The sequence below is a fragment of the Charadrius vociferus genome, unplaced genomic scaffold (genome assembly GCF_000708025.1).
Source record: "Charadrius vociferus isolate BGI_N301 unplaced genomic scaffold, ASM70802v2 scaffold487, whole genome shotgun sequence".
Taxonomy (NCBI): domain Eukaryota; kingdom Metazoa; phylum Chordata; class Aves; order Charadriiformes; family Charadriidae; genus Charadrius; species Charadrius vociferus.
In genome coordinates, this window is record NW_009649169.1 from 1,292,175 (window position 1) to 1,305,214 (window position 13,040).

A 13,040-nucleotide genomic window follows, 5' to 3' on the forward strand; every position below is an offset into this window, starting at 1 on the left:
CACAGGGTGAATCATGAGATTGCTCTGTTCCCACTGGTGTCCTGCCCCTCCGGTAGGATGCTGCTCTGTAAAATCTGGAGGCCATCCACCGAGCCTTAACACAACCGTTGTTGGGTGTGATGTCTCAAGTGTGACATTATGTAATTGAGAGGTGCACTAGATGATTGAGACAGGTACGTAGCACCTTAAGTGACATAATGTAGTCCTGTTCACTGGCCAGTTTTACAGCCAACTGGTGGTGAAAATAACAACTTTTTTCTTTTCTTTCAAAAGGCCGTGAAAACTGAGCAATGCTGTACTTTATGTCAATGGATTATCTGCACCTTAAAAGGCAGACTGTTTCAGTCAGCGCCTTTTGTTTCCCTGCTTCAAAAGGCACAGTCTTTCTATTTGTTTGCTTAGAAAAACCCAATGAACCTACTGCAGTCTCCTGTGCTTCGCTTTTCTATGCTAGCGTTTTTGATGGTAAGGTGGTGAGGTACTTCCTGTTTATCTTCAAAAATTTCATCTTCTAAATCAAACTTGGTTCTCTGGGGATCTCATTAAGCCAAGGTTCAGCCTTGCCATACGGGTGAACTAAACTACATTAAGATTTCATTAGTCTTTGCATGTCTTGATGGTGCAATCCTTCTTCCATGTGCATTTGGTCTTGTTCTTGGTCCCAGTTGCCAGTCGTCATTCTGGGGCTGCTCTGAACAGACCTGCTGGTGCTTTCAGCTGGCTGGGGTGGCAGAGGGAAAGCTGTATGTACCCAGATGAATGCAGTGCAGAGCTGGTTGGAAACTCAAACAGGTAACCTGCCTGTCCCCAGAACCCCTCCTTGCCTTCCTGAGGGTCTTTGGACTCTTCCCTATGTGTACTACGGTATGGGCAGAGTATTGCAAAGCATCTTTGAGAACCATATTGTTTCCCATCTACCTGTTCTCTAGAAGGATGGCCTTTTTGTTCTTTCCCCTCTGCCTGCAAGGCCTGTATCCAAGTCATGGAAAGCAATTAGAGAAGTTGCATGCCTTTTGTTCAAATTCATTTAGGCTCTCCACTGAATGGCTGTCTTTATTTTTCAGTTTCAGACCACTGAGGTATATGAAGGAGAAGCTTTACTATTGCATCTTCTTCTTTTGTTACACTCTGACACATCTCCTTTCCCGGCTGCTCACCTCACTGGGTGTCCGTCACAACGTACTTTTCTTCTGCGGATTGTGCTCTGACCACCCTGGTCTCCAGTCCTGCTGGGCCGTACTCTAGCCGGCCTCTCCTTCTGGGCTCTTCCCCGCTCTTCTTCTTTTTGGTGCGCAGGTCCAAATCACGTCGGGTCATCCTCTGAGGAAAGAAACTGGACTTCACATGATCCAACGTGAATCATATAGAAGCCATTTTATTCATATTCTACTGCCCCTTATATACAATTTTTCTATCCCTACTCATGTTCACGCATTAGCTGATTGGTTAATAGTCCTGTGCACAAGGCGACCATGTGACTCAGATTGGTTCGTTCTAATCTCTGTTTTTCCCACCTGCTTGTCCGACTCCTCCAAACTTGTTTTTCTCAATCCGTGTGAAACAGTCGCTGTCGCTTTTGTTTTTCTCTCCTCAAGGTAAGGCCTGTTTTCTCGACTCATATGAAACAGCCACTGTCGCTCCTGTTTTTCTCTCCTCAAGGTGACTTCCAGGGCGAGGGCCTAAAGCCAGTCTGCTTCCTCGCATGGCTGGTTCAATATATGTCCATTGTCTCTTAAGTATGTTCCCACACTGAGGTAGATTCTATTTCAGAGAAACATTTTTTCCTTATTCTGAAAGCTACTTGTAGTTCATGAAAACAATTGTACCTTTATCAGCTGAGCAATAAACACACTTAAAGGTCTATCTCTGGGCCTACTTATACCTAACTTGCTCCAAGTTTCCCAGTCCTTCAGCTAAAATAATTAGTCTTTAGCCATACAAGGACTGACTCACTAAAACAAAAAGAGCAAACTGATTTTTTCTAGAAGACAGTTTTCTACTACTTTTTTTAATGAGGATTATCAATGATTTACTGGATTGGTAATTTATATATTTAAAAGAAAATAATCAACATATCTAATGGCCTGAACTAACAACTTAGGGCAGAAACAATTACCATGGATTTTTATCCACATAGATACTGTGACTGAGTTCAAAGGTAGGGGGGAAGGGAAGCACAAGCATAATAAACCACCTCACTTACCAAAATGGCAGGGTGAATGTGTATGTGCTTAACAGCTTTGGTGTTAGCTGGAATGATACCAAGATGAAATATGAAGATAATAGAGCCTTAGTTTCTTCCACTAACTTGAGTGCAAATCATCCAGTGTGTTACGTGCAGCCTAAGACCTGGAACATCCTTCCTTTTCAACTATGGTGCCGTTTTTTAACCAAGTTAAAGCCTCTCTGTTTGCTGCTGTAAACCTCTGGTGCAAATATTGCTAAGAGTAATTTTTAAGAGCATTATTTTGCAAAAGCAGATGCATGGTATCCAAGATAGAGCTGAATATGTGGTGCAGAAGAAGGGTGTGAGCATTCTTGTTAAACTTCAAATGGCACCTTGGTCTTTATCTCCTTTTATCTTCTTTCCTGTAAACCTGAACATGAAGCATAATCACTTTTTTGTGTCATTGTTGGGAGGAAAGCTTAGCATGACACAGTTATACACAGTTATTCGTGAACAAAAATTTTTTATTTTGACTGGGCTCAGTCACTGCTGTTCATTTGTTATTTCCACTGATTGGTCATGGACAAAAGCAATGTGCAATAACTTAGCCAACTTAGAAAAGCAGAATATGCTATATTTTAATATTTTCTTACACATCATTTGTGAGAATTATTTGTAAAAGGAAAACAACCATCTCCTTCCCTGTCTTCCACAAAAAACAACCACACACACACAAGTATTCACTTGATTTTGGTTAATAATAGCCATAGGCGTTCATGGTGCTCAAAGAACTTTGAAAGGAGATAAAGTAAACTGGAATAAAAAACTGAATCCTTGGAAGGATGTTCTTAGAAACTTAGAGAAAAATTCTCCCACAAATATTCTTAGCTTTTACTTGTGAGAGATTAACTTGACTCAGTATCATCTTCCTCACAGATTCATTTTACATGTTTCTACCCTAGTAGAACATTCCCCTTCTCCCCTTTATCTATATTCAAACCGTAACCAAATCAAAGTCAGCCTAGAAGCAGAATTCTGAAAAAAAAAAAGATGTCCTGGTTTGAAATAAAACAGAACTAAATTTCTGTTCAGCTGTTTGCTTTTATTTCCCCATTTAAGACAGAAACGCACAGTGCAAATACCCACCCATCGACACAGGCTGTGTTTTGAGTTCTGGCATTACACAGGAGCATCCATAGGTTCTTCTTAACAACAGGAAAGATTTCCCAGAAGAGAGAGGAACAACAACTTGGAGGGAAGCTAGAACTGGGACTGGAGGCAAAACGGTTGTCTGGAGAAGTCCTTGCCACATTTATTTATTTACATTAATGGAGGCATATTCTGTAAATTCATTTTCTACAGTTAGTTCCCTTCTCTGGCATCTTTCTGCAGAAGCAGAATGATTTAGCGTAGCGTATGTGAGGACATCTGAGCTTTCAGGTGAAACTGGGTTGGAAGGAATAACAGGATCATTGCAAGGTGCATTAGGTGCTGTCCTCTGAGCATTCCAGGGCGGCACATCATTGGCATAAATTGTGTTGCCATGCAAGGCCTGCAGTGGGCTAGCCATGGAACAATAGTAAAGTGAGGAGCTTTCTTCTGAATCTTGAGTTGTCCCAACAGTGTGGGATGAAGTGGCTGCTGGACTTCTGACCTGCAGAAAACAGAACAGGGTACAGCTCTATGCATATCTGGTTGTTGCCTGTGCTCCTGATAAATAAGAGGCATGTAAGATTTTGTTCAAGTTGCTTTATCCCCTTAAAACTACTTTTAATCGCTGGTGAATTGGATTCACCTGCTCACTGCATTTTATATTGATTCTCGAAATGAAGTTAGAAATCATTCTTGTATCTCCTGCCTTTCTCCATTTCCCTTCCCAAACCCTCATTTTTTCTTGTAAGATGCCAACTTAAGGCAAAACTGATTTATCATTTCGTGAGAGCTCTTCTATGCCACACATTCAAGGCTTTCCCTTCTCAGTTTATATAATCTTTCTTATTTTCACCTCCAAATCCCAGACTGCCTTCCCTTCATTGCCCCGTTTCCTGATCTCGTTTCTTATCCTCTTTGCCTTATTATCTTCCAGATAAATCTTTCTCCTTCAAAATCTGCAAATTTCTCCGTAAATTCCTCTCTCTTCTAATGAAGTCCTCTTTTGCCATCCATTTTTTATCCACTTAGAATATACTGCATTTAATTTTCTTTCCTCCAACTTGTCCTTTGGGAGCTCTGCAACCTGTTTGGTGCCCTCTGATCCTCACCAACACTACTTCTGTGACTGATTGCTGTCAGCTCCGATCGCATGTTTTGCATTCTGCCTTCCGCCCATCTAATTTCTCTAGAACTGCTTGCCAAACCTGTGTGAATTCATGCTAGCCACATATGAAAGTCTTTCTTTTCAGTCATTTGCCTTGCTCTGTGGGTCATTTTCTGTCTTACGCAGACAATCTGAACCAGATCAACAGAGGTGTTTTAGGTGTCTAAACTCTTACTGGAATGGTTCTTACAAATGAATACATTTTAAGAGGAATTTAGATGCCTAAAGTACCTTTGCGGATGGAACCCTTAGTTCCTTCCCTTAGCTCAGCCATGGTGTTATCTCACACCAGGCAAGCCACGCTGTCCAAGCACCAAGACGGTCACTAAATCTGTCTCTGATTCTATGCTACGTTTTGTACTACACAGATTTGTTCTCAGTATGTGGTTATGCAGGATGTGGTCAGATTTTGGTGGTGGAAAAATTTAAACATACCAGGCTTTTTTGTCTCTGTTGGGTTACTGGAGTTGTCTTTCGATTTGCTAGGTAAAAGAAAAAAAAAAGATGTTTCAATAAATCAGCATTGAGAAGGTGCCTTTCTGCCTATGGAGGGAGTATTAACTACTATAGGAGTCCTTGCCTTGTTGAGTGGACCTCAAAGAATAAAAATCTATTTCTAAACTGGATTTGGGAACAGCTATTCTGACAAAAGCTAACCAACACAGAACAATGTATTTATAGAATGAGTTTCTGTGTTCCACAGAGCTCCTCTGGATAGGAGCAGAAAAATTCCTAGTGTACTTGTGGCCAGTTTTCTCTGTGTTCAGTGAACTGGGTGGGGAGAAAAAGGCACGGAAAATCCTAAAGCCATTCTATGAGCTAACATGTTAAATTTGATTGGGAGAATAAATAATTTAATTTCCCTAAAACTAAAAAAAAAGACCCAAACAAACATGGGATTACAATAGGCAAATGTGAGATCACTTAAGATATGGGGGACTCTGCGTTGCGTTCTTTATTTAGGACATGGCATCTGTGTAAGAGTTCCTGCAAAGCAGGAGAGATTAATACTGTAATTATTTGATAATTTAGAGGGCAAACTACGAATATAAAATGTAACTGGATAGAGCTTGACTGCATTTGCATGGCTAAAACTCCTATTTATTTCTAAATTGATTATTTGCAAAACAGGAGAAAAATTTCCAACTATTATAAAGTCTGAGGTTTTTATTTGTTCTTACTTTACTTCTGTCCCTCTGTCTCCAGAAGGGAATAATACAGGGGCCAAATTAAATTCTTAAAGATTCAATATCCTAACTGGTGCACTCAACAAGGACATCTCAAAAATCAGTTGGGGTAAATTATTAGGGGACTTTCATAGAGCTTGAATGCAACTTTTGTGAAGCTGTGAAAAGCAGTGGAATCAAATGCACACTAGGCAAAGTTTGATGGTAAAACTACTTACCATGGTACCTCCTTAGACACCAAAACACGCATACAATGATGAATGGACAACATAGACCCACGGATGCTGAAGCATAAATAATGTGCAATATCTTGTAGTTTCCAAATTCTTGGGACTCTTCTGAGATTCTAGTGGTATCTAAAATTGCATTACCATGTGTCAGCATAGAGAAATAGTTGACTGTTTTATTTGGGTTTTTTTAGTATTAGGTCTTTCTGATGCAACTGGCTTCTTAATGTACTTAAACATTCTGTAACTTTGGTACAGCATGTCATGAGATAACCTTATCTCCATGGGCATTCTACGAAGTATGAAGATACTGGAAGGAAAAGTGCATGGGAAAGTGTAATCGATGAATGACGCATGGCAGAAGGCTGGCAGAAGCAAAGAAAGGGTCAGAATTAGAGCACTGCTCTGAACTTCCAATATATTTTTGCAACTGTGATTGTGAACAATAACCACCTGTGAGTAAAAACCATACTTCAGGCTATGTTGAAGTGATGGCATAGCATGTTTCCTAACACTTTGAAAGTATAAGCCTTGTATCACTGGGCACGCCAGAAGTGCAGAGTATACCATCAGGAGATAATTTGACTGGCTTTGTCTCTTTTATGTTGAATGCTGGACAGTTCTAGCCTTGGAAACTGTGGCCTTCGAGAGTCTGCATTTTGTTCAAGTGGGAAGAAAGCAATTGTAGTTTAGCAACCAGTTCCAATTTGTCTTGACTGCATAAAACGCTCTAACCAGAAATTCATAGCGATACAGATTCGTTCCTTTCTCTTAAAGAGGAAATAAGAATCAGAACTTACTTTCTGGTGAAACTGTGATAATGTTTGCAGACTCTTCTGAAAGAGAAAAGCAAAACAGGGAAATGAAACAACAACCTGACATTTTGCACTGCAGTTGTGTTCTCTACACTGCATACTGAAGTCTTCACAAGGCTCCCCTTCCATCTGCTGATGGAAGAGGGATGCAAATGCAACGAGCAAAGGGTAGTGTGTTTTGGGGGGAGGGGAAATGACGTGCCTGGTCTCCCGCTGCCAACAGAGTAATTCTATCTTTCAGACCTCTTTGGCATTCAAATAAATAGATCAGCAGAACACATTTCAAAGGAAACTTACATCACGAGCTGGGCATATGCCGCGTCTGCTAGCGAATTACAGCCATAAATTTTGATGTTGCTCCTTCTGTTGCAGCATTTTGTGTGGCAATAAGTAATGTTTTAAAGTTCAGTAACTTACCAGGACAGGAACTGGCAACAGAACAATCTTACAACTCAGCTGCCTGGGGTCAGTAGGATACTATAGCGACACAGGTCACTTTCTAGCTGCAGAGCAACATTAAGGAGGGCAGATGTGGCTCGTCATAATCTAGACTTGGCTCGCCAACTGCCCAAGTTAATTTGAAGGTCTCACTTGCCCTTAAGATCAATTAAAGCTTTTGTAATCTTTCCTGCTCTTGAAATTTTTAAGGTACAAAATTATACTTTCTCTCTATTTGTTGCAAGAGAGATCATTCTCAACAAGACGCTTGAATTGCTTTGTCCTCTTTACTGTTTTGTGGCCTCATCAACTATTACTACACGACCATTTGCTTCCTGTCTAGTCCATGTGATGTATAATCAGGCTGTCCTCCCACAACCTTTTTTTGTTCCAATTGATATTTTTTATTACCAAATAATCCACTAATGGCTGTTTGGTGCTGGCAGCTTTGCTTTTCTCTTTCAGATCCTCCTATTATTTATTTATTTTGTTCTTTCCTTTTGTTTCTGTCCTACCAAGAGGCAGGATAGAAGCATGAAGGTGGTAAGTACCAGCGCAACTGTGCTACCAGACAGACATTAGGAGAAGCAATCATCCAGCACACATGAGCTATTCTGTACATGACATCCTTTTGTTTAAAAGGGTTCTTTCATAATATAGAGGTCTCACCTTCAACAATAACCTCTATTCCATGGCTCACAATGGAAAGCTTGTCCTCTGTTGCTTGACAGCGATAACATCCGCTATCATTCTGATGAACTGGGTAAAACTCCAGAGTAAACATGTTGGACGTCCATTCTGCTTTGCCCTCCTTCAGCTGCACACATGTATCCACCTCCATCTTGCACCACTGCATGACTGGCTTTTTCTTGCAGTATTGAACTGGACAGTGTATAATCAAATAGTTCCCAACATTAATTTTATACTGGGAGTGTCTTTTAACTTGAATTTCAATTAGACAATTGGTGTCATTAAATCCTGGAAGAGAAGGAAACCATAACAAAAATCATGGTGGTAGGGTCTGCTATATACTCCCCATAACACTAATTACAGTTTCTTTTCTCTCTCATTACTCAAGACTTCCCTTGTCTACTTGCAGCAGATCTGATCTCTATATGGGACAGTAAAAGCAGATAACACCAAGACTATTGGTTCTTTCATTTTTAGGTAAAATGCACTTTCTCACTCTGGTAAGATTTTTCCCCTTTTTTCTATATTTCAGTCAAGTTAGAAATTTAATAGTTTATAAAGAAATACTTAAAATATACATAGCACATTTTCCTGTGTTGTCCTTTTCACAGACCTTCTCTAGTACTTTTAGATTTGCCTCAGATTATTGTTTACTTCACAGTTCTTGTTAACACAGAAGTAAAGGCTTTTCTTTGGTAGAGTTTTTTATAATTGTAATATTGAAAAGAATTACATTTAGTGCAAATATACCTTATCTCCATTTTTAAATTTTTGTTATGTTTTGTTAAACTCTGTGTTCAAGCTATGGGATGTCACCTTAACTCTGGCTCTTGGTATTGAATGTCCTGATCTTTTATTAAAGATTCACATTTCTTGTAGTGCTTTATTTCTCCGGCTAAGTCAAAGTAACAAAAACCATGTGATACCCATGTGCTCCCTATTTCCCTACCCTGTCTTATGGTAAAGTGCTCGTGCACTGAAAAGAGTGACTGCTTGCAAGTCCAGAGAAAGAAATCTTAACTGGTTGATAGAGGCGAGCAGAAAAAATGGTGAAGTATGTTGAAGGCAAGTTTTGTAGGGAGTAGAAATGTGTAGGGGAGGAAAGAGCAGGGTGGGGGGGAGAGGGGTTTGTATGTCAGCAGCCAGTGCTGTTTCAAGAGATGGAGGCTCTGGGCCCCCGGGCAGCCAGTGCACATAACTGCAACACCAAACACCTCATCTCCACCCTCAGCCAGGATTTCTTCTGCATGTGAGACAGCAAACCTTGTGAATATCTGGATAGTGTATTCAAGAGCTTGGGATGGCCAGATCAAGAGTTTTCATTTATGACCTCTAGTTTGCAAGTCTTTTCTCTACAAATCTCAGACTACTCCACACCATAAATAAATTGTAAAGCACTCAGTAATACTGAGTGTTGAGCAGAAGTGCGTTCATAGCCTTCATTATAGCAGAGCTAATGCTTTGCTGCTGTTGATTTTTCAGTTTACTCTCTTTAAGGTGACTTTGAGAATGGGTGTCTAAAAATTAGGTGGCACTCATCTGCCTCTAAATCTAAATCTTTAATATTGTTCTCATTTTGCCCTGATCTTGCTTGAAATTGAGGAAGAGGCTATTCACTGTAAGGCTGCCACTGCTCGCAGCCACTGCAAGAAATTGTGGTCTCTGATGTATCTCTGCCACATGCCATAGAGAAACTCATCTAACCACAGGACTTGACATCCTTTAAAGTTTCTGCTTTAAAGGGTCCAAATCTGAAATCATTCTTGTATACCAACTTTCCCTTAGTCAGGATGGCTTTAAATGAGGATTGAAGTGGGGTGAGTAGACTGGCAAAAGCACACAGGTAAGTAACTTGGACAAGGCCTTTAAAATCGGTCCTTGTGGAAGGTGCAAGTGGAAGAAATTCAGATAATTTGTATGGAGATGAGAAAATGAACAAGGAGGACAATAGCTCTGGGTACAAACAATGTATTTTTATTAATGGAAAAAGTCTGGATATAAAACAAGGGGAACTCATTCAATATCCCTAAGAAGAGAAGGAAGGAGAGAAGCAGAATAAAAATAGTTGGGTTTGGCAAAGAAAGCTCTAGTAAGTTTGGAGACCTGAGAGATAAGAACTCATCCGATGTAAATACAAAGGAGAGAACATCTCATGTTTCTGTTAGGTACGGGGAGAAATAGTGGGCAAAAAGTGAAGTAAAGAAGGTTGTTTACATAGTTTGAAAAACTTCCTGACTGTGAAAACAGTAATACGGGAACTAGTTTCTGTGGAAGCTTGGAGTTTGAATCACTGGCAGCCCTGAGGACTACCCTACACTGACATCTGTCAGGATAATATAGCTGAATTTACCTTCTAACCTGTCAGTGTACGTAGTCATATAGACAAGCTCGTGGACATCAGGTCCATAAATGGATACTGAAAGGACTTGGGAAAGACGTAAGTGCTGATAGCCCCAATGCAACCATTCCATTGCTGCCAGAGACAGCGCAGAGCAGAGACAGAGTTTTAGGCAGTATGGCATTTCTTATGTGTTCTCCACTGAACTACACAAAATATGCTCATGATCTGCTTTCTGCCACAGCATTGTCTCGAGAGTAGCTCCTGATTATAAATAAATATATGGTGTACAGGAAGAGATAGTCTCCCAGGGACCATCCATTTGGATGTAGGGGCAATAGCAATATATTTAATATAACATTTAACACATTATATGATATTTAATGTGAATAAGTAATTAAAGTTAGTATTTATGATATTAAATATACATTATATATACTTATTGCCATTATATATATATTTATTGCAATATATAAGATGTGGCAAGCATAATGCAATAGCAACAGCTCTAACTTGTAGACCCTGGCCATGTTCACACGGTAGCGTTTAGGTATTATGGCTGCATGCCCTGCCCAGTGATCTAGTCCCTTTTCTGCTCCCCTGAATAGGATCATTCTGAAAGACATATTTTAGTTATGAAGCAGAATCACTTATCTTTCACTTAGACTCTTCCATCTCTGATTAAAAGTAAGCATGATTTGGTTTCAGGCAAGTAGGTCATATCTACTTTGGTCATACCGCAGTAGCAGCGCAGGGTTATCAGTAGTCTGAAAATGGAAACTAAAAGCTCAAATTAGAATGTAGAGGTTTCAATTATTTAAGCAATGATTGTGATACAAGATAACACTTCAGGAAGTATCTATAAAGCTCAGATTGTGCCCTGATAACAGCCTTCTTTCTGATGTAATCCCATGTACCAGGTATTTCCAGAAGGATATGCAGAACTCTGCAGAACAGATATTTTCTGATGTACTTAATCTAATTATTTTATCATATAGTTTTATATTTTTCAAAATTCTCTTTTAGGAAAAAAAAAACAACAACACAACAACAAAAAAAAACCCACCACACCTTAAAACCCAAAACTTTTCTAGAAGGTCCAAAAAGTCCAATTTCTCTCAAAGTTTTAAAACTGATTTCAGTGACACTCTCATTCAGCATCGTTATTTACCAGAGAGAGATGCAGGAATTGTTGTCCCTCTTTCATTCTTATCTTTTCCCAGTGCAGGGTTGTCATGTTTTCCTTGATTTTGAATCATCTGGTGCTTTTAGAACAAAGTGCACATCACTGCCCACTGCAAGAATCACCTGATCAGCATTGAGCAAATTTTGTACATTCAACAGCATTCACTCGGGACAGGGTTACTAATCCTCATGAATTCTGATGAACATTAGTTGTGTAGGTAGTTGGAAGAAAAATATCTTATCGATGTTAAATATTGCTCTAAAGAAATTATTGTCTTGCATTGGTCAGTGTAACCTAGAGTAACACTCACTGGCAGAACCTCCTGGAGGGAGGGGACAGGGGTGATATTGGGTGCACAGAAAGTTTTGTATTACCCTCCGGCCACATCCTGAGTAGGAATATAGACTTTTTCTGAGCAGAAGCCTTACTGAGGTCTGGATATACTTCTAGAGTAGCTTTTGTGCAGCCCTTGCTCTGTAGGTGAAAGGTATAAGCAGTTCAAGTGTTATATACTTTCACTGATATCACAGCGAGAAACTTCCCACCATACAACTTCCTGCACTACTACCAATCAAGTCATAAGGAGCTATTCTACTGCTAACACAGGATTTACTTGGTTACAATTTGGTGTTTTGTTTTGTTTTTTGGTTTTTTTGGTGTTTTTTTTTCCAAAAAAACATTCACTGGCATTGCTATTACTTGTATTACTTTTGCTAGTACGATTCAGACAGGCGAGCTGGAATAGCGTTCCTTCTTTTTTCCCAGGTGCCTATGTCAACATCTGCCAGTTTCGCTCCTTCATCTTCTGGTGATGATCATTCACTTTTGGTGGTGATCGTTCACTTACTAATATAATTCCAATATAGTCGGGTCTGGTTAAATTATATTTCCAGAGCAAAATTCCCTGCCATCGAACGGGCCTGACTCCAACACCCTTGCTTTCTGCAAAAGGTTACCTATGGAACATGGCATTGAGCTTTGGGAACTGCTTATGGGAAAACTTGTACTGCACTTGCTACCCAGCTCAATAGAGTCACCGCTTGCCCACAATTTCTAAGCATTAAACCCATCCTGTCCCACTGACCCTCAGAGGCGCTTTCAGATAAAAGCTTTCATGACACTGTTCTACACATACCTGTTGGCCGTTAGCCTTCATTTCTGGCTGCTGATGCAGGTGAAAGTGTTTGACATCTTGCTGTCAATTAACCCCAGCAAACAAATCCTCTTCCTCTTTTCCCTTAAAATAACTGGGAGTTAAGACTACTGGGTTTCTCTTGGTCTTGCATTTCCTCTAGTTTATAGTACCTTTTTTTTTTTTTGTCTTTTTTTTTTTTTTCCAGCGTAGCTGTAGACTTAGTAGGAGAAATTTAGCTCACTGAAAATTGGTTTAATGTTCTTAGTTATTTGTGGATCCATTGGAAGAAGTCTGTGGGTGCTAGGTAAATACTGTTATTTTATTATTTTTTTTTTTTTCCTGTCAGTCAAATAGAGCAGTCTTTTGTAACCAGGAGGTATACAAACTACTGCTTGCCTTTCAGCATGTATGAGAATTTGTAGACTGTCCTCAGAATCCGCAAAAGGGTGTTCCTTTTAGAGGCTTAAAGCAATTGGACTTTAGGCCACCTTTAATTTATTTTTTTTTAAATTGTTACAAGACAATGCTTGGACAATCAAT

At 39.7% G+C, this 13,040-nt stretch overlaps 1 protein-coding gene across 1 annotated transcript in view; it reads right to left on the bottom strand.

Moving 5' to 3' along the window:
• Positions 1–3,479: 3,479 nt before the first annotated feature.
• Positions 3,480–13,040, bottom strand: part of BTLA (B and T lymphocyte associated) — a 13,924-nt gene continuing 4,363 nt past the window's right edge. Inside the window, exons 2-6 of the mRNA XM_009888500.1 lie at positions 7,821–8,129; positions 6,699–6,734; positions 5,890–6,027; positions 4,920–4,966; positions 3,480–3,821 (exon numbers count right to left, since the gene is read on the bottom strand). Coding sequence (XP_009886802.1) covers positions 3,480–3,821; positions 4,920–4,966; positions 5,890–6,027; positions 6,699–6,734; positions 7,821–8,129 — 872 coding nt within the window. The remainder of the gene's footprint in view (positions 3,822–4,919; positions 4,967–5,889; positions 6,028–6,698; positions 6,735–7,820; positions 8,130–13,040) is intronic.